The 20,306-nt window shown below is 44.2% G+C and overlaps 5 protein-coding genes across 5 annotated transcripts; 3 read left to right on the forward strand and 2 right to left on the reverse strand.

Moving 5' to 3' along the window:
• The first annotated feature begins 227 nt into the window (after positions 1 to 227).
• LOC128315790 (uncharacterized) lies at positions 228 to 11,275 on the forward strand. Its single transcript, XM_053223409.1, has 4 exons — positions 228 to 672; positions 6,043 to 6,320; positions 9,298 to 9,379; positions 10,797 to 11,275. Exons 1-4 carry the CDS (start codon positions 265 to 267, stop codon positions 11,208 to 11,210), a joined length of 1,182 nt encoding a protein of 393 aa, XP_053079384.1. The 5' UTR covers positions 228 to 264; the 3' UTR covers positions 11,211 to 11,275.
• Positions 5,997 to 6,445, forward strand: LOC106988032 (histone H4). Its single transcript, XM_027040142.2, has one exon. It carries the CDS (start codon positions 6,046 to 6,048, stop codon positions 6,355 to 6,357), a length of 312 nt encoding a protein of 103 aa, XP_026895943.1. The 5' UTR covers positions 5,997 to 6,045; the 3' UTR covers positions 6,358 to 6,445.
• On the reverse strand, positions 8,714 to 9,580 carry LOC128315732 (histone H2B type 1-C/E/F/G/I). Its single transcript, XM_053223254.1, has one exon. The coding sequence runs from the start codon at positions 9,535 to 9,537 to the stop codon at positions 9,157 to 9,159; it is 381 nt and encodes a 126-aa protein (XP_053079229.1). The 5' UTR covers positions 9,538 to 9,580; the 3' UTR covers positions 8,714 to 9,156.
• Positions 11,276 to 13,486: 2,211 nt separating the features above from the next.
• On the reverse strand, positions 13,487 to 19,760 carry LOC113593853 (histone H1.3). The gene is made up of 2 exons (XM_053223237.1): positions 18,921 to 19,760; positions 13,487 to 15,771 (listed from the first exon to the last, which is right to left on the reverse strand). Exon 1 carries the CDS (start codon positions 19,683 to 19,685, stop codon positions 19,017 to 19,019), a length of 669 nt encoding a protein of 222 aa, XP_053079212.1. The 5' UTR covers positions 19,686 to 19,760; the 3' UTR covers positions 13,487 to 15,771; positions 18,921 to 19,016.
• Positions 14,063 to 18,780, forward strand: LOC113593972 (histone H2A type 1-E-like). Its single transcript, XM_053223410.1, has 2 exons — positions 14,063 to 14,094; positions 18,270 to 18,780. The coding sequence occupies exons 1-2, from the start codon at positions 14,063 to 14,065 to the stop codon at positions 18,685 to 18,687; spliced, it is 450 nt and encodes a 149-aa protein (XP_053079385.1). The 3' UTR covers positions 18,688 to 18,780.
• Positions 19,761 to 20,306: the final 546 nt, after the last annotated feature.

Here is a 20,306-nt window from a genome sequence, read left to right on the forward strand (position 1 = left end):
GAAATGAATGAAGTCCGCTGAAACACACGAAAGGAAACCTCGGTTTTATGAATTCAATTTAAAGTGCATTAAGAAGACATATAAACTGGAATAACTTTTGATTCTATATTCAAATCTTACTGGAAATCCAATCATTTCTCGGAAAGGCAACCTGAGAACCAATTGGATCACAGCGCGGGACCTGCGAACCACACTGGTCTCTCCTATAAATAGGGTCAGAAACGGCTCCTGCTACTCTCCGGTTTCCTTTTCTGTGTAATTGTCATGGCTCGCACCAAGCAGACGGCGCGCAAGTCAACGGGCGGCAAGGCCCCGCGCAAGCAGCTGGCCACCAAGGCGGCCCGCAAGAGCGCGCCGGCCACCGGCGGCGTCAAGAAGCCGCACCGCTACCGGCCCGGCACGGTGGCCCTGCGCGAGATCCGCCGCTACCAGAAGTCCACCGAGCTGCTGATCCGCAAGCTGCCGTTCCAGCGGCTGGTGCGCGAGATCGCGCAGGACTTCAAGACCGACCTGCGCTTCCAGAGCTCGGCCGTGATGGCGCTGCAGGAGGCGTGCGAGGCCTACCTGGTGGGGCTCTTCGAGGACACCAACCTGTGCGCCATCCACGCCAAGCGCGTCACCATCATGCCCAAGGACATCCAGCTGGCGCGCCGCATCCGCGGCGAGAGGGCGTAATTCCCCAAGGCTGTTCCCTCCGGACTTTGAAAAAGGCTCTTTTCAGAGCCCCCTACTTTGTCAAAAACTGTTGTAACTCTCTTTCTTTCCGATTGCTCCCTTGGTGAAAGTAAGTTTCTCTTTTTCGAGAATACCCTGAAACTGTATTAGATGGATTCGCCGGTTTTTATAACAAAGAATCGGCTTTGGATTCATAGTAATTCTGTGTAATGTGTAACATTCCGTTACTTAGTCTTTCAAACTGCAGTTGTTTGATGAGGGCACAGAATGGCTTGTAGGTATTAAAGATCAAAAGGGATACTATTGTTGAGATTTCCCTCTTTACATGCAGCCTTTTACATCCTTTTGGGGTTGAAAGAAAAGAGCAACGTTTACGATTTCCATCCTCAGCAGAGTCAAAGTCTAGGTGAATCAAGTGAAATGCATTATTTCTTTTTAATGGATCTCCAGCCCACTGGGTCGGCCCCAGTAGACCAAAAAGTAAATACAAACATGATTCCTTTTGAGGTGGAGAAATTGGTCTTCATGCCATTACATTATATGTTATCGAAGTGTCAAGTTCAAAATAATAAGCTGTCTCATTGTGGATTATTCTGATATATAACCATCAGTAAGGGAACATCGGGAAGATAAACCTGGTTCAAAGCAATACAGGACATTATCAAGATGAGCAATAGTTCAAGAAAGTGAAGGAAACTAGGACAGTCTCCCCACAATATTCCTCTTTGACATAAAAATTGGGGGCTAAAGGCAGGTAAGCAGCAATGACAGAAAAAGTGTTGTGGGCCCTTCCCCTTTTCCGCCTTAAGACAGGATATAAATTCTATACTGGAGACTCTTAAAAGCCCAGAGAGGGACCAGAGGAAGCCGCAGACAAACCTTACTGTGAGCTTCCTCCCATATACCTACCTTGCCATGGTTTTCGGTCCTTCAAGACCCAAAACTGCCTTCCCTTGTCCAGTCATTTCTCCACACATTCTTTGTTGAAGACGCTGTGTAAGCTGCAGTGAGTGCTAAGGTACCTCTTCCAAGGGTTCTTCCAGGGTTTCTCCCATGTGTACGCGAAATAAACACGTTAATAAACTTCTCATTGTTTTTATCCTGCTAATCGGTGTTTTGTAAAACGGGCCCCAGCCAAGAACCAAGATGGATAGAGGAAAAACTCACCTCCCTTACAAAAGAATGAGGACTAGAATAAAACCAAAAGAGCACATTTAGATCCAGAAAGTGTTATTATTCTACAGCACAATTACAACCTTTAGATGATCTTTTCTAATGCCATAATTTTCATCTCCAACCGACAAAAATCACTGAAATTATCAACATCCTACAAGTCACCTAAATTCATAGATTTTTCACAGATACTGGACCCTAATAAGCAGTCTAACAGAAGCACATCCCCTTGAAATAAATTTAAAAAACAAAAACACTGGCAGGCCTTTTAAACTGCGCTCATATGAGACAATGTAAAGAAACGCAGTCTATCCCTTTACCTTAATTAGATATTTGGATATTTCTTAATAGGTTTCAGATCTGTTCTGGTCTGTGACCAGAGTCTTTCCCTTGTCCTCAGTGACCTCATGCCTGATGATGAATGTGCCTTCTCATTTGCGCTTTCCACCTCCCTGCTTACCAAGGATTTACCATGACACTGAGGGACTAGTGTTGAATTTCCCAGGTCTAAAGAAGTAGAAAGTACCAGCAGCTCTGTGACATCCTGTTTATCTCCAAGTCAGAGCCACATGACATCACTTGTTTAACTTGTTTCACAAATGTGAAATTGTGATTCAAAAAAATATAAAATAAACATGTGACACAGAGAGTACTTAAATCATCAATGACTGAAAAGGGTAAAATGCTCTGAAAGGTTCAAAGAATATTGAAGAAATTAGGGTATTTATAAACAACTTAACACAGAAATATTGGAATAGGATTATTGAATGAGGTTAAAACAAAATTAATAATGTCCAAGAAGCCATAAATCTTTGGAGTTAGAGCTGTTCCACCAGACAGAAAATACTTACAGCTCTACCAAATAAACCCCTGCTGAATTTGATACATTCAATCAATAGTACATAGTGAGATGATCAAAGTCCATGCTCCTGCAATTCTTGTGTAGTCTTTAACCTTTTATGATACTAAACATCATGGCCCATCCTTTTGTTCCCTATTTCCAAGCCTCAGATAAAGTGTCGCATACTGTGAATCCTTACTGGAAAGAAATAAAAACATAGGACCTGCAAGATAAATTTCTATGAAACTGCATGATGTGACTCCTTGACATTGTACTCATTAATCAAATACACAGTAGACACTGTAACCTTTTATTGTTTCTAGACTCCAAACTGATTCACCTGATTTTCTTATCTGTCTCTCTTGGTCTTAGGATCCAGAAACAGTAAACCATTCTCGGGCCTTCGTTTTCATGAGATGGTTTTACATGTCCACAGTGATTACTTTGCTTCTTAAAAAAAAAAAAAAAGATAAGAGATTCTACATTCTCTTGTACAGAAGCTTAAGCACTTTTGAACTATAATTGCATTAGCAAACATTTTTGGATGTTCTCTCTCTCAAAAAAGGATACTTTTGGAAAAAAAACATTAGCATAGAACTTCAGGAAGTCTCCATCAGCCCGCCCTTAAAGAATTCTAAGGTTGACAATTTTTCGAGTTACCCCTCTTTTCTTGCTTTGATGGGTAATGTTTTCTTTGGCAAGCCTATGTTCGCTCCCTAACATGATTTTATTTTTTTAATTTTTTTACAATGCTTCATTTGAGTTTGGGGCCAGTCTCTGGGCAACTGTATTTCTTAGAAACATAGATGGCCCTTGAACAAGGTTAGGGGTGCTGACCCTTGCATAGTTGAAAATCTGGATAAAACTTTTGATTCCCCAGAACTTAATGACTAACAGCCTACAGGTGACCAGTAGTCTTATGGATAACATGAACAGTTGTTAAACGCATACTTTGTATATTGTATTAGATATTGTATTCTTATAATAAGGTAAGCTAGAGAAAAGAAAATGCTATTAAGAAAATAGTATTTGCAAGTACATGGATGGAACTAAAGGGCATTATGCTCAGAGAAATTAGTCAGAGAAAGACAGGTCCCATACGACTTCACGCATATGAGGAGTTTAAAATACAAAACCGATGAGCATAAGGGAAGGGAAGCAAAAATAATATAAAAACAGGGAAGAGGACAAAATATAAGAAACTCTTAAATATACAGAACAAACAGAGGATTGCTGGAGGGGTTGTGGAGGGGGGATTGGCTACATGGGTAAAGGGCATCAAGGAAGACACTTGTTGGAATGAGCACTGGGTGTTGTACAGAGGGGCTGAATCACTGGAATCTACTGAAATCATTGTTGCACTGTATGCTAACTAACTTGGATGTAAATTTCAAAATTAAATAAATAAATAAATAAATAAATAAATAAATAAATATATACCTATAAAAAAAGAAAGAACATCATAAGGAAGAGATAATACCTTTGCAGTGCTTTATTGTGTTTCCTGAAAACCAGTGTGCATATAAGTGGATCCATGCAGTTCAAACCCCTATTATTCAAGGGTCAACCTTACAGTGAATTTCCACCATATTTCAAAGCGCATGATGGCAAGGTTGGGTGAAAAAATCAAGAAGCAGAGAGGGGCAAGGAAGAATCCTTGAGCAGCGCTGCCTATAGAAAATAATGCAAGCCACGTACGTTATCTTAAATTTTCCACTAACCACATTTTAAAAAGTGGAAAGATGCAATCATTTTAATAATATATTCTATGTAATCCTAAATCTCCAGATATGTTTGTTCCAATCAATGTAAAAACATGAACAATGCAATATTTCGATTCCTTTTTTCATCCTAAATCCTCTAAACTGGGTGTATATTTCATCCAATCTGCTACTAAATTTTGACTGGAAATAACTGGATTTGCATTTCAATACCATAAACTTTACCGTTGGCAAATTGAGTTCACATGCCCACGTTGTTCAGACATACGCCAAATTTTCCAATAACTGAACAGAGTAATAGCTCTTCAATTTAAATTATTTAATATTAAAATTCAGTCCCTCAGCATTAGACACATTCTGAATGCTCAAAAGAGGGTCCAGAACACTTTATCAGACAATGCTTTCTTAAAAGGAATTGTGTTTGTGGTGTGAAGGTGGTGATGGAAGCTGGTGGTTAAATGGGAAAGCATATAAATTTAAATGTAGCCATGTAAGGGTAGCACTGACCTCGAAAAGCGAAGATTTGCCCATACATAGATATAGAGGTCATTAGGAAGAAAAACAAAAACAAAAACAAAACCTGAACATAAATCCAGATTACAAAATACCAGATTGAGGGATTTAAGAATATGGAGGGGCGACTGGGTGGCTCAGTCAGTTCAGAGACTGACTTCGGCTCAGATCATGATCACAGGGTCCATGAGTTCCAGCCCCGCATTGGACTCTGTGCTGACAGCTGGGAGCTTAGAGCCTGCTTGGGATTCTGTCTCCCCCTCGCTCTGCCCACCCCTGCTCAGGATCTGCGTCTCTTTGTCTCTCAAAAGTAAAAAAAAAAAAAAGTTAAAAAAAAAAAATTAAGAATATCGAGAAGGAAAGCAAGCCCTGGGGCAGGAAGACAGAATTTTCTCAGGCAAAGCGGCCGTCCCTGTGTCTCACACTGGACCTGACATTTACCCTTTGACTGCCAAACCATCTTTGTGATTAACATTTCCATCCTGCGGAGGAAGAACCTACAGTGAAAATGACAGAACGCAAGCCACGAAGCAGGACGTGGGCCTCAGAAGGTAAAGTGCAGGGAGTGCGGGCCGCAAGCCAGGGGACAGGCCTCCCCATGAAAAGCCCCCACGCGTCACACTCGTGTTCGTGTCAGGCTGCGCACTGCAGTTCTTTTCTCGCTCCCTAAGACCATCCTCCCAACGTCACTACTTGACCTCGATGCAAAGTGGGCAAAACTGCTTGAATGGGAGGACAGAAGGGAAACACTCCAATACATTTCAGACGTGCGACTAGAATTCAAACCAATGCCGAATTTCGACTGCGACTTGCGCGAGGTGTGTAAGGGTCCTGACAGTTCAGCCCGGAGAAGCAGATGTTAGCTTGACAGCTGCCATTATTTCGGTCCCTTGATTGGCCTGGGACGTTTCCGTACAGGCCCTTAAACAGAGCCTTCTTGCGTCTCCCCGGCTACGCGCGGCCTCGCGCACTTGTGGGCGGGGATAAACTCGCTGCCCCGCCCCCGGCCCCGCCCCCGGCCCCTCCGGCCCTGTTCTCAATAAGGTCCGCCACAGGGTTATAAATGAGGATTTCGTCGCTGTGTAACCTAACTTCGTTGCTCTGTTTTACTGACCGGAGGACATGTCTGGTCGCGGCAAAGGCGGGAAGGGCCTGGGCAAGGGGGGCGCCAAGCGCCACCGCAAGGTGCTGCGCGACAACATCCAGGGCATCACCAAGCCCGCCATCCGGCGGCTGGCCCGGCGCGGCGGCGTGAAGCGCATCTCCGGCCTCATCTACGAGGAGACCCGCGGGGTGCTCAAGGTGTTCCTGGAGAACGTGATCCGGGACGCCGTCACCTACACGGAGCACGCCAAGCGCAAGACGGTCACGGCCATGGACGTGGTGTACGCGCTCAAGCGCCAGGGCCGCACCCTCTACGGCTTCGGGGGCTAAGACTTTGCGTACGAGAAGTGAATTCTTTGCCAACCCTAAAGGCCCTTTTCAGGGCCACCTATCCATGCACTAGAAGGAGCTAGCGGCGCTGTTTATTTCCTTTTCGTGGGAACTGAGGTTACCGGATGCATTTTGCGATCTGAGTTCTATGACTTCCGTATAGTTTAACCATGTTTGCTCCTTGCCCGGGGGCATTAAACATCAAGGCAGCCATTCAGGTTTATGCTCACGGCCTTTGTCCATAGGTTTTTCTATTTGTCAGACATGCCCACACTTCAAAGTTGCAATCCATTTATAGACAGACATGTCCCAAACATGAGATTGTACATTTTTCAAATCCAGTTGCTATCTGGAAATAAAGCTTGAATATGAACTGGAGGAAACACCATTAGCCTACTCTGTTCAAGGAAAAGCAAAGTGAGAATGCCCAGCTACTACGTGGTAACTAGGGGGAAGGGTTTGATGTGAGAAGCTTAGACCGAGCTGTAGACTGCGGCCACCTGTAAGCAAGCCTCCTAGGTGGCACGTGGGGACTTTTTCGCCCCTTTTCTCCCTCATATTTGGATTATGTAAAATGATTGCCAATAAAATGTATTTAAGCCACAATGATTTGGGGGTTTGTCTTAACCTTGTCACATCTATTCCCTGATATTCCATAATAAAAGCAGCAATGTTAAGTCCTCTCACAAACCCGCCGGTGCCTCCTTTAAAGCCAGAAAGGGAGCTACACAGACACCTAGCCCCGTGCTAGGGCTCAACCACCTGCAGTGTTTTCTGATGTCCACACTTACAGAGGAAGGAGGGAGGAGGTCTCCAAAATGATAACCAGGCAAATTGTCTTCTCTGTCTTCACTTCAAGAGAAAGTCACTGGCACTAGCCTAATTAAAAGCACTTCAAGGTATTTGTAGCCTTTGTCTTTACCTCTTAGCATCAATTCCTGCCTCCAGGCAAATTGAACTAGAGTAATGAAGGGACAGGGGAAAGGAGGAAAACCGTTATGTTAGTGAACTTTCTTTGGGTTCTTAGCCTTGATTTTTCTTGATGGGTCCTGTGATGGCCTCATAGGGTGTCCGCCAGGATTCCCCCTCCTGGTGCTCACCCTTGTGATCTAGCCCCCTTGGGTGTGAACATGACTTGTGACTTATTTCCAACCCACAGAGTACTACAAAGGTGACTGGATGTAATTTTTCTGTATATGATTCTTGTTAACTGACGTGTATGTTGTGTAATATCTATCCTCCTTGACTTTAGCATGCTGGCTTTGACGGACCAAGTATCCATGGCAGCATGCACAAACGCCAAGAAACCCAGGGGCTCTTTAGGAAGTGAGGGAGGCCTAAAACCAAAAGCCTACAACCATTCAAGCCAACAGCCAGCAAGAAAGAAAATGAATTCCTCAGCCCTACAAGCACAAAGAAACAAATTCGGTTAAGCAGTGAGTTTGGAAGATGATATTTCCCCACGCAAGCATCCCAGAGACCTCTATCCGAGGTAACATCTCAATAGCATCCTGATCTAGGACTCACCTAAACTCTGCCCAGACCTACAGAAACTCACACTGTACATGTGTATTGTTTTAAGATAGTAAATGCAAATGAATTGTTGTGCAGCAACAGCTAATGCAGTTAGCTAACACACTTAGCATCTTCAATCAGTGTTCCATCTAAGATAACATAACATGAACTGAAACTGCAATCATTATCTAATGGAAGACATACATTTTAAAAAGGAAAAAAAGGCGGGGGGGGGGCGGAGAACAAACCTATAACGGGAATATTCCCTTTGACAACTCTGTAACCCTCACACGTATCTCCAACATAAGTATACATAGGTCATGCCTTGCAGGCTTCCCTAATACCAAGCCTATAAACAATGACGTGCTCAACAGCAATGCATCTAACTCATCTTACTTTCAGCAGCACAAAAACAAACCATCTACTTTTCCATAATTAACACATGAAACCCCATGATTTTCATCCATATCTTCTGTGATCCCTGCATACCTAGATCTTTTCTTATTTTTGTTTCATTTCAGTTTTTCTCTGTCTAAATGAATACAAAACGATACACCAAAGGCAAGAAAAGAAAAACCATGTAAAAGTGGATCAAAATGAGGGTTTAGGAAAATGACTCAACATGCTGTGCAGTTGATTACATCAATAACATACAGGCAAAATAAAATGGATGATAAATTCATTTTAATGTACATTTGAAGAATTGTCGAAAAGGTCTACAACAGATGCTATGATTAAATACTGCAGTTCAGTAATACCCATGCCTAATTTAGATCTATTATGGGATGAATGACATTCAGAGTTTGGCGTCCTGTGCAAAATAATTTCTCATTGCACAAGGTGGCCTTTGTGAAATACATATAATTATGTTGTTATAATGTGGGCATTGTAATGAAAACAAATAACCAAAGTACATGTACTTAAGTACAGACAACTGTAAGTTACAGACACCCAGTGTGAAATTATTTTAAAGTGTAATGATTGAACAAAGAACCAAGTAAAAATTTAAAGAAATCACACAAAAACTATTCTTTCAGGGCTTTAGCCAAGTTCCTACTATACACATTTCACATAATCTATGTGGCTCTAAAAATTAACATAAGTTCCAATAAACATCTCATACTATAACAGTTCTCACATCTTATGGAAACAGGTCTGTAAAAAGACAAAACATGCTTTTAAAGCCAGTTGAGGAACCTTGCTATTACAACTCTTTATATGCAAAAGTGAGTGGCTCTGAAAAGAGCCTTTGGGGTTGGTTAACAAGAAGCTTACTTGGCGAGTCTACTTGGAGCTGGTGTACTTGGTGACGGCCTTGGTGCCCTCGGACACGGCGTGCTTGGCCAGCTCCCCGGGCAGCAGCAGGCGCACGGCCGTCTGGATCTCCCGGGACGTGATGGTCGAGCGCTTGTTGTAATGCGCCAGGCGCGACGCCTCGCCCGCGATGCGCTCGAAGATGTCGTTGACGAACGAGTTCATGATGCCCATGGCCTTGGACGAGATGCCGGTGTCCGGGTGCACCTGCTTCAGCACCTTGTACACGTACACCGAGTAGCTCTCCTTGCGGCTGCGCTTGCGCTTCTTGCCGTCCTTCTTCTGCGCCTTGGTCACCGCCTTCTTGGAGCCCTTCTTCGGGGCCGGGGCCGACTTCGCTGGCTCAGGCATGATAAACAATACCAAAAGCAGAAGAGTTGTGACCAACAAGGAAAAGAGTGAGGGGGAAAAAAGAAAAATCCCGAGTATTTATATCACGTATATGCAAATGAGGGTCCAAAAGTCTGAATTTTGATTGGACCAAAACTGACCAATAGATTAATAGCATGTAAAAGCAGCGTTGCAAACCTGCTTTTTTATTGGACTAAAAAACTAACTCTTCCAGAGAATCCAATAGGTTAATTTACAATACCGCTTTATTGCTCAAAGTGCATTCACCAAAAATCAAACAAAAAAGAAAAAAGAAAACATCTCAATAAAACCTTAGTTTAAATTATGAAAGTAGAAACTTTCGAACTGGCACGCGAAAACGAGGGAAGGAAATTCTATTATATAGCCCAGTAGAGTCCTAACAACTGCTCCTTTGGGTTTGTCATAAATTATCCAGGACACCTCGGGTCTCTTCTGACAAGAATCATGATATGCTAGACTATTATCATTAAGGTATGTTGCAAAAGACTCTCGATCACCGCCATCTTTTTCAAGTTGCAGCATTGCAAACGTTTTCCTCAATGCTCACCCCATTAGACCCCGACTGACATTTTAAATCCATTAAAACCAAACATCAGAGTCCAATCACCGGTTTGAGTCAAATACAGTATTAAAAAGAACGAGGGACTCCAAAACATTGGAATTTTAACGTGCGAATCCGGAAATATAAAATTCCTTATGTGTTAACATTATGTCCTAGACCATACTGGAGTGAACTAGATATTTGCTGTAAATAAAATGAAGTGGAACTCATGAGATATTATACAGTGGGATTTTCAAATAGGACAGGAAATACCTTCCGGATGAAAACGAGATAGCTATGCAGAAAATGGCGGATTTTTTAAAGAGAAATTCTCAAGTACTGTCTTGTTTCAAGAACACCGTACTTTGTATAGACAAACAGAAGAAAAATTCAACAGAATTGTTTAGGAGAATTATGGAGTTTGTCGGTCCTATTTGTGTGCCAAGCATCACAAGGGAAACAAATAGCTTAGTGATTTTTTTTCCCCCAAGGGGGCCGGGAACAAGTCGGTTAATTGAAATTAACCAATCAGAAACTAGCACGGAACAGATTAAACCAATGCTAAATCTCAGGGAGCACTTCCGGAATGGAGCTCCAGTTGACTCACCGGGATTGCCCACAATCCAATCAGAGTGATTCTCCCCCTGTATAAATGCAGGGGCGAGCTGTTACCCTGGTTTCCTGACTTTGCAGTTAGGCCATGGCTCGCACGAAGCAGACGGCGCGCAAGTCGACGGGCGGCAAGGCCCCGCGCAAGCAGCTGGCCACCAAGGCGGCCCGCAAGAGCGCGCCGGCCACCGGCGGCGTCAAGAAGCCGCACCGCTACCGGCCCGGCACGGTGGCCCTGCGCGAGATCCGCCGCTACCAGAAGTCCACCGAGCTGCTGATCCGCAAGCTGCCGTTCCAGCGGCTGGTGCGCGAGATCGCGCAGGACTTCAAGACCGACCTGCGCTTCCAGAGCTCGGCCGTGATGGCGCTGCAGGAGGCGTGCGAGGCCTACCTGGTGGGGCTCTTCGAGGACACCAACCTGTGCGCCATCCACGCCAAGCGCGTCACCATCATGCCCAAGGACATCCAGCTGGCGCGCCGCATCCGCGGCGAGAGGGCGTAAACTTGATTTCCGGATTCTGTGCCAACTTTGAACCCAAAGGCTCTTTTCAGAGCCAACCACTTTGATCTATAACAGATGCCGTGACACTGAAACAAGTAAGTTCCATTGCTAACCGAGCTCAGACTTGTAGCAGGCCTGAAAGACATTTAGGGCTGTCTTAAATTAAGCTCTCAAGCCTTTGGTCTCCTGAAGTTTTCCTAGTGTGTTTAGTTACATGGTTTTACTTTAAAACCCCTATTTCTCCTTATGTTGCATAGGTCTGACAGGTTTCGTTCTAGCTCTAGGATTTATGGGTTTTATTCTAAACTTCGAGTATGGTCTGTTGTACCTTTTTGGGATTGTGACCGTTCCCTTGCCACTTCCATCCTACAGGCTCTTTTGACTTTTGCAACGTTACTTGGAGCTGTTCGAGGGGTGGCCCGTTGTGTCTTGGGGGCCTGGGCTGAGCCTTCAAGGCTTCTGGTTATCTATTTCTCCCAGGGTTCACCGTGTTGAACTTAGAGAATCCCAAGGCCCCAGAACCCTTGGTCGGCACTTAGCTGAGCAGAATTTGGGGACCCAAATCACTAGCAACCGCCAGACCTATGAAAGGTGATCAAAGATCTCCCCCTAAGCCTCTTAAGGGGAGCCAAGGCTTGGGTTATTAGCTGGAGCACAAAAAAGTAAGAGGGTAGCTTTTCCTGAGAACTTCTTGCCGTCTATCCTTCCCGGTATATCTACCAGACTAAACAACCAAGAGCGGTTTGGGTGGGTCTCAGAAAGTACCTCTGGAAATGAACGCAGGAACGAGGATCCTTTCAACTGACGCTTTTAACGCAGGAATGAAGATCCTTTTAACTGACGCTTTTTTTTTTTAAGGTTTTAATGAATTTCTACACCTAAATTGGGGCTCGAATTTACAACGCAAAAATCGAGTTGCATGGTCTATGGACTGAGCCATTCAGAAAGGCACTTTTGGTTTTCCTAAATTCTCTATCTTACTCTCAATTTAAATCTTATGAGACTACCTCATATTTATCAGTAAAACATGACAATCCTTTGGAAGCTGGAGAGCTTTCTTAAATTATTCTGTTCAATGCCTGTAAGAAAATGGTTTGATGCTATTATTAAACAGATGTTCCTTTTCCATGAAAATAACAGGTTTCTCAATTTCTAAACCGGTAACTGAATAGAAGGGAAATCAGGAATTCTGTTCTAAAACCATTCAGGGAGTTATTTGGAAATGTAGAAGGATGTTTACTAATTGGGATACACATACTACTTGGAAGGATTTCATCTCTCATGTATTTAAACGCTTCGCAAATTTGAGTTTGAGATAGGAAAAGGTATCCTTAACTATAGAATTGAGAAGCTTCTATCAAAAAAAACCAAAAACTTTTAATGGACTGTTTCACCTCAAGGGTCACTAAGGAAAGGGACTACTGGGGTGGAATACTTAACATTGACAAAGCTAAACATAAAGTGCACAGACAAGTCAGCCATCGTAAAAAGTCCTAGAGGTTTTATAGAAGAAATTTTTGTTCTTGCAACTCTTTCAGACATTGAGACTTGGGGATTTGGGAATAGGGAACTCTGGATCCATATGGAAAAGAGCTTAGCTATCCATAGCTAAAATCAGTGGAGTGTTTTATATGTGTAATGTTGGATAAAGGCATTCATATTAGAGTGTGGTTTCCTACTTCCTTTGAAATTCTAGCACAGTGAGTTTTTTAATCTGTGTTCTGTCTCACCGGATGTTGGTCAGCAGGATATGAGGACCCAGTGGGCACAGAAAACATCTTTTTATGTCATTAAATCCACCAGAATATGTAGAATGGTCCTTCGCCTGAACAAACCCTCAGAAAACTTCTTAGTTAAATTGGAATTTAAAAAAATTATTGCACAAACAGATTACTGTTTACTACAGTCCTGACTATAGAAATAAAACATTAGGGGCACGTGGGTGGCTCAGTTGGTTAACTGAAGTCGGTGTCCAACTTCGGTTCCAGTCATGATCGCTCGGTCCATGAGTTCAAAGCCCCACATTACGCTGCGTGCCAACAGCTCAGAGCCTGGAGTCTGCTTTGGATTCTGTGTCTCCCTCTCTGCCCCTCCCCTGCTCGCACTCTGTCTCTCTCAAAAATAAATAAACATTTTTTTTTTAAATGGTAGAGTTTGTGTAATTTTCATATACAATTTTCCTAAGTAGAAATAAATTTATTGAGTGGTTACAATGGGCCAGAAGTCAGGTATAAGGTTCCACAATGTAAGAAAAAATAGTAGTACTTGATATCAAATTGCTTTTAATGAATTTTTATTTTATTGGAGAAAGATCGCAAATTATGACTCAGGTCACATTTCATATGTACCTACTGGTAATTAAGTCGTATATGCATTTCGGCTTTATCTGGTTGCCTGAAACTACATCACTTTTCTTCACTGTATAATCTCCGAATGGCCAGGAACTTTCTCTTATAGAAATGATAGCTAAAATCAAGACAATTCAGAAGTTTTATTTCATTTTGCATACACTTCCTACAGCAACTGGCAGCAGAGGGATATTGATTTTTTTATATCTGGAGACTTTTTTTGCCATGAAAGCCTTATAAATATTTTTGGTTTTCTTTTTGTAGTAACCCCAACACCTTCGGCAGCATAGCACAAGTCAGAAAGTAAGGGAGGTAATACCTAAGTCAAGCCATGGGGAAGAGGGGCATAAAAGGGGCAGAGAGATTTATTACTCTTGGCTTCCTTCATAGAAAGACAGAAAATAAAATTACTAATTCTGATTAATATCTGGGGATAATCCCACCTATCGGACAGGATTAAAAACTCAGTCAATTAAAATGAGATATCGCCTCACACTTGGCAGAATGGCGAAAATCAAAGACACCAGAATCAACAGGTGCTGGCTAGGATGTAGAGAAAAAGGAGCCCTCACGCACTGTTGGTGGGAATGCAGATTAGTGCAGCCACTGTGGAAAACAGTATGGAGGTTCCTCAAAAGGTTAAAAATAGAACTCCCTTAAGGCCCAATAATCACATTACTGGGTGTTTATCCAAAAGATTTTTTAAAAAACACTAATTCAAAGGGGTATAGGCATTCCTTTGTTTATTGCAGCATTATTTACAATAGCCAAACTATGAAAGCAGCCCAGGTGTCCATGGATAGATGAATGAATAAAGTAGATGTGGTATATAGACAATGGAATATTATTCAGCCATAAAAACAGAAGGAAATCTTGCCATTTGGCAACAACTTGGATGGAGCTAGAGAGTATAATGCCAAGGGAAATAAGTCAGAGAAAGACAAACATCATATGATTTCACTCCCATGTGGAATTTAAGAAACAAAACATGAACAAAACGGAAAAAAGAAAGAAAGACCAACCAAGAAGCAGACTCTTTAGAGAACCAACTGGTGGTTACCAGAGGCGGGGGGTAATGGGTTAAATCGAGACTGAGGATTAAAAAGAACACTTATGGGGAAAAAAAAAACAACAAAAAACCTTAGTCAATTAAAAACACGAACCTTAGAGTAGTGGAAAACCATGACTGAGGCCCTAAGGTGTAGTTTAATGAGAGAAAAGAATAGAAGCATTATAAATTTGCCATTGATGATAATGGCACCCAATTGTTAAATGTCATCAAAGCACATTATCAGAGGCTAGACATGTTAATTAGGGGAATTTATTCAAGGAGATGGAACTTGAAATGGAATTGGGAAAACTCTCCCAGGCAGAGAGGAGAGAATGGCAGGTGAAGAAAGTTGTTTAAAAAAAGAGAAAGAAAAACAAAAGAACAAATGAGAAGGCACTGAAAAGAAAATTGGAGTTGTTATTAGCGCTAGTTAATGCAAGCAGAAAGTATTATTATGAAAAAAAAATTGACTGCAAAGTTCCCACCTGAACCTAAGGCAATGGGAAGCCAGTCACCCTATGCATAAGACAGATCACAGAATGACCAGAATTGCAGAGTTCGGGGCTGGAAAAATTAGAATTAGGACCCTGGGTAGGAAACAGTAGAATCATCCCAAGACGGAGAAGATACAGAAAGCATGTGAGAAAGGCGGAAAGATCACTTACCGAGACTCTAAATAAACATCAACCTGATTTAGTGACTGAGTGACAGGAATAATTGGGACCTCAATACAGTGACAGGAATTCAGTGTGCCGCCTCCCGTTATAAGAAGTCAGGAAATTACTAAGCAGAAGGAGAAAGTGGTTACTTCAGACTGGTCCTGAAAATTGTATTTATATTGATTGATTGATTGATTGACTGGTTGTGTGCTTCTGAGAGAACTACTCACAGGGGCTCCTGTCTGATGTTTGCCATCTGTAAGTATCAATCTCTCAGGTTTTTCTAAACCTGGGCTTTTGCAACAATAACGGACAGACCACCTTGGTTCACCAAGAGAGCATCAGAAACCCAAGCATGAGCATTTCAAGAGACCCTCAAGGGAGACCATCCCAGGGACATGGTCAGTGATGAAACACGGTGACTGGGAATGAGCTTCCTGTTCCCTCGTCCTCTGGGTGCAGAACACTAAGACAGCGGTGGTCTTCCTTACCCAGGACGTTAGCTGTAACAAAAACTGGGGGAGATGGGAAAAGATTTAAATAAGTTCTGATGCCTGTGAAAACCCTGTCCTTTCCCAGGGAAAGGAATCCGAATACGAATATACGGAAACCATAGGAAAACTAGGACCTTGATTAAATCATACTTAGCTGTGTCTGAGGCATTCCAAAGGGCTTGTGAAGTAGTTAAGTCACAACGGGCCTGAAACAGAATTACAATAACTCTACTACCTTCTGGACAAGGCTGAAAATGAAACCAAGAACTCCACTCCCTTTGTAGCTGATACAATACATGGGGCACACGACGAAGTAGAAACAAAGAAACTTGTACTTGAGACCCAGGTCCACCGTTCAGTGACAAGCCAATTCTGGGCAGATCATCCTTCCAAGCCACAATTTTCTTTTTCTTTTCTTTCTTTTTTTAATTTATTCTTCAGAGAGAGAGAGAGAGAGAGAATCGCAAGCAGGCTCCGCACTGTCAGCACGGAGCCCAGCCCAGGACTCGACCTAACCTGAGCTGAAACAACAGCTGAACGCTTAACCAACTGAGCCACCCAGGCACCCTCAAGCCACAATTTTTTTTTTAACTGTGAAACCAGCATTTTAACTATACCTAATGCAAAAGCCTCATAGGGAGGTGGTGACAGAGCGCCCTGTAAACTGTAAGGAACTGCAGAGACACTCATAGTCATTTTGACCACTCACTGAATGCCCCGTGCTGGCCTCATTCTCTGATCCCACCTGGCTCTGCATCAGAAGTGAGCTCTCTCATCCTGCGTTCGAGAAAGCGCACGGGTCTCTTGCCACTTCTCTTTTCCGATCCATACAACCTCTTGTCTTCAAAAAGATTCTTTTGAGTCAATATGTCACATTCCCCCATTTATCCAGATCTCATCCTCAAACAAGTCACTGTCATAAAGAGTTTGGGGGCCTCTTTCTGGAAAGAAGAAATTATGAGCTGCAGCTGTGATTCGGAAAAGTTGAACCCCTGCTAGGAAGAGGGGCGCCTGGGTGGCTCAGTTGGTTGAGCATCCAACTTCGGCTCAGGTCATGATCTCGCGGTCATTGAGTTCCAGCCCTGCGCTGGGCTCTGTGCTAACAGCTCATTGTCTGGAGCCTGCTTCGGATTCTGTGTCTCCCTCTCTCTCTGCCCCTCCCCCACTCACGCTGTTTCTCTCTTTCAAAAAGTAAATAAACATTAAAAAAAAAAAAAGAACAGCTAGAAAGATACTCTCGGATACATCCCCCAGGCCTGTTTTAACAAAGGTTGAAAATAATAAATGTTAGTAAGCTATTAAGCCGTAAGCGTAGGGGAGGAAGGCTGCAAATCAAGAAACAAAGTCAAAAGGGACTTGAACCTTGAGTAATCTGTGCCCACTGGAGATGTGATCAGCAGTATCTGAGTTCTTTCCTGCTATGGACTCTAAGGACGGTCTGAGGAAATCTGGACACCTTCTCCATACTTAAAGCATACTGGATAAGAAAGCGACATTAAAATGCAGTTATCAAAGTGTATTTCTTTTAAGGATGTGTACGCAATGATGTGTTTCATCAGGGACACATCAAATAACAAGGGGCACCAGGTGTAATGATGAATGTCGTCAGTGCCAAGAGCTCAGAGTGCAAACTTCATTTCAAAATACCTTCAGTACTTGAAACTGATACGAAAACATCTGTGGTTGTCATTACTGGAAAAGCCACAGGCACTAGCAAAATGCATTGTGATTAGTTGCCTACACACATAATTGAGGGAAATGACAAATTGCATGTACTCTTTGAGAAAATAAAGATGTTTCCCCATCCACCTTTACAGCCCCATAATGATCAGATTTTTGCCAAGATTTCCCAGTAAAATCAAGTGGACTTCCTTGAAATTAAATAAGTAAGTAAGTAAGTAAATAAATAAATAAATAAATAAATAAATAAATACACCAACCAACCCACCCACCTCGGCCCTGGTGGAAGATCAACCCATGTAGAATCCAAATGTTTTGCTCTGGTCACCGCAACTCCAACTCCGGGAACTTTCTAACAAACCACGCAGACTCCCAGAGATTTTTCTTTTATTGCGTTTCACCCTTTCTATTCTTTCATTATTCGGCATAAATATTCAAGCCAACCATGCCTCCCTGGGACCTCTCAGCAATCCAGGGGAAGGAAATCTGGCAGAGAGGATGAATAACAAACCACGAGAGAAGACTTTTACCCTTTTTAATGTTCCTTAGCCTCGGGGTGCTAAATAATTATTCGGCTTTAGAGGAGAATAGCGTGAATAGTGCCCCAAAGGAGGCCTCAAACTTACCAAGGGGGAAAAAACAAAAAACAAAACAAAAAAACAAGATTTTCTACTGCTCCACAACATATGCAAGTTTTAATGTCAACCTCTAACTGGCGCAGTATTTTTCTACCACTGGGGGCAGAGCAAGTCAAGAGTACCTTCTGATTGGCTAACTCAGAACAACATCTGCAAACCAATGGGAAAGAAACATTAGGAAACAACCAGTGACTATAATAGCCCCTTCTTCAGACCGGCTTTTTACACAACAGCCCCTTCTCTAAACACGTGTGGGCGCGGGAAGCAGGGCGGCAAGGCTCGCGCCAAGGCCAAGACGCGCTCGTCGCGGGCCGGGCTGCAGTTCCCGGTGGGCCGCGTGCACCGCCTGCTCCGCAAGGGCAACTACGCCGAGCGGGTGGGGGCCGGCGCGCCGGTGTACCTGGCGGCCGAGATCCTGGAGCTGGCGGGCAACGCGGCCCGCGACAATAAGAAGACGCGCATCATCCCGCGCCACCTGCAGCTGGCCATCCGCAACGACGAGGAGCTCAACAAGCTGCTGGGCCGCGTCACCATCGCGCAGGGCGGCGTCCTGCCCAACTGCTGCCCAAGAAGACCGAAAGGCCACCACAAAGCTAAGGGCAAGTGAGGAGTTACCCACTCACGGTCCCTGCCCCAAACAGTCAAAGGTTCTTCTCAGAGCCACCAAACTTCTCGAGAACTGTAGCCCTAGTGACAGGAGCTTACAGATTAGAACAGGTCCCTCTAGAGCCACTGAATTCGAAAGCCGCGGACCAATCACATGCTCCGGCGGGAGTATTTGAACAAGAGGGGAGAAAGGAAACTAAAAAGGCTGACGACGGATGAGTGTTAAAAAAGTACCTTAAAGATACCAGTTAAGCTCTTCCACTTGAAATAGTTGGGTGGCTCTGAAAAGAGCCTTTGAGAACGCGGAGGCAGGACATGCCGCTACAACCTTCACTTCTTCTTAGGCGCAGCTTTCTTTGCCTTTGTCGCCTTAGGCTTGGCAGCTTTGGGCTTGGCCGCTTTGGGCTTCGGGGCCTTGGCCTTGGAGGGGCTTTTGGCCGCCTTCTTCGGTTTGGCCGCTTTCACCTTCTTCGGGCTCTTGGCCACTTTCTTGCCCGCAGCCGCCGCCGCCGCGGGCTTCTTCGCCTTCTTCGGAGTCTTCTTGGCGTTCTTCTTGGGGGTGCCGGCCCCCGCGGCCTTCTTGGCTTTCTTGGCCGCCCCGGCAGCCTTCTTGGGCTTGGCCGCGCCCGCTTTCTTGGCTTTGGGCTTGGCCTCCCCGGACGCCGCCTTCTTGTTGAGCTTGAACGAGCCCGAGGCGCCGGTGCCCTTGGTCTGCACCAGGGTGCCCTTGCTCACCAGGCTCTTGAGGCCCAGCTTGATGCGGCTGTTGTTCTTCTCCACGTCGTAGCCGGCGGCCGCCAGCGCCTTCTTGAGCGCGGCCAGGGACACGCCGCTGCGCTCCTTGGAGGCGGCCACGGCCTTGGTGATGAGCTCGGACACCGGCGGCCCGGACGCCTTGCGCTTCCCGGCGGCAGCGCCGCTCTTCTTCGCCTTCTTCTTCACAGGTGCCTTCTCTGCGGGCGCAGGCGCCACAGGAGCGACTGGCGCGGTCTCCGACATCCTTCCGCGTTGCCAACTAAGACAAAAAGTAAACTCAAACTGTCAGGGCGGCGCGTCTCGGAGGCCGGCGGCGGGGGGTTTATATAGCGAGTGGCTGAGTGATGATTGGTTGCCTGCGCCGTGCGCCGCGCCGCTCAGAAGGGCTCCTCCGCTCTGCAGTGTGGCTGTGTTTCTTTCCCCTTAAAAAAGAAGAAAAACGTAAGAAATCTGGGCATGAAATAATTAGAGATTTGGGGGAAACGGATCCGAGAGTGTTCAGGCTTCATCCCTGCCTTATTTGCTATCCCTAGTTTCAAAACCAGTACCCTGAAACTTTCCTGATTCCCCCAACTCTCTTTAAAACTTCGGTCAAATTGAGACAACTTTCAGATTTTCCTTGAAAATACTATTTCTCTCTGTTCCCATTGCACGTCTGTCTTCCAGGACATGGATCTGCACATTCTTTTCTTTGCAAATTTATATAAGTAAGCTCATTTTTATTCGAATATACAAGGAAAAACGCTTTTTTCTCGGGAGCAGTAGCACAACTCTCCCGCAGTTGTTTGCACTAAGCCCTGGGAATTGGCAAAGGGATAGAAAATTCTACGTACAAGATGGATAACTATTTTTTTTAATAGAATC

Source organism: Acinonyx jubatus, chromosome B2, assembly GCF_027475565.1.
Source record: "Acinonyx jubatus isolate Ajub_Pintada_27869175 chromosome B2, VMU_Ajub_asm_v1.0, whole genome shotgun sequence".
Taxonomy (NCBI): Eukaryota; Metazoa; Chordata; class Mammalia; order Carnivora; family Felidae; genus Acinonyx; species Acinonyx jubatus.

Excerpts from the sequence above, each read along its gene's own strand:
- LOC128315732 (XM_053223254.1), bottom strand. The coding sequence starts at position 9,537 with ATGCCTGAGCCAGCGAAGTCGGCCCCGGCCCCGAAGAAGGGCTCCAAG.
- LOC113593853 (XM_053223237.1), bottom strand. The coding sequence starts at position 19,685 with ATGTCGGAGACCGCGCCAGTCGCTCCTGTGGCGCCTGCGCCCGCAGAG.
- LOC106988032 (XM_027040142.2), top strand. The coding sequence starts at position 6,046 with ATGTCTGGTCGCGGCAAAGGCGGGAAGGGCCTGGGCAAGGGGGGCGCC.
- LOC128315790 (XM_053223409.1), top strand. The coding sequence starts at position 265 with ATGGCTCGCACCAAGCAGACGGCGCGCAAGTCAACGGGCGGCAAGGCC. Across the intron at positions 673-6,042 it reads GCATCCGCGGCGAGAGGGCG|GACATGTCTGGTCGCGGCAA; the intron begins TAATTCCCCAAG and ends TACTGACCGGAG. Across the intron at positions 6,321-9,297 it reads GACGTGGTGTACGCGCTCAA|GCGCGACGCCTCGCCCGCGA; the intron begins GCGCCAGGGCCG and ends GTAATGCGCCAG.
- LOC113593972 (XM_053223410.1), top strand. The coding sequence starts at position 14,063 with ATGGCGAAAATCAAAGACACCAGAATCAACAG. Across the intron at positions 14,095-18,269 it reads AAAGACACCAGAATCAACAG|TGACTATAATAGCCCCTTCT; the intron begins GTGCTGGCTAGG and ends GGAAACAACCAG.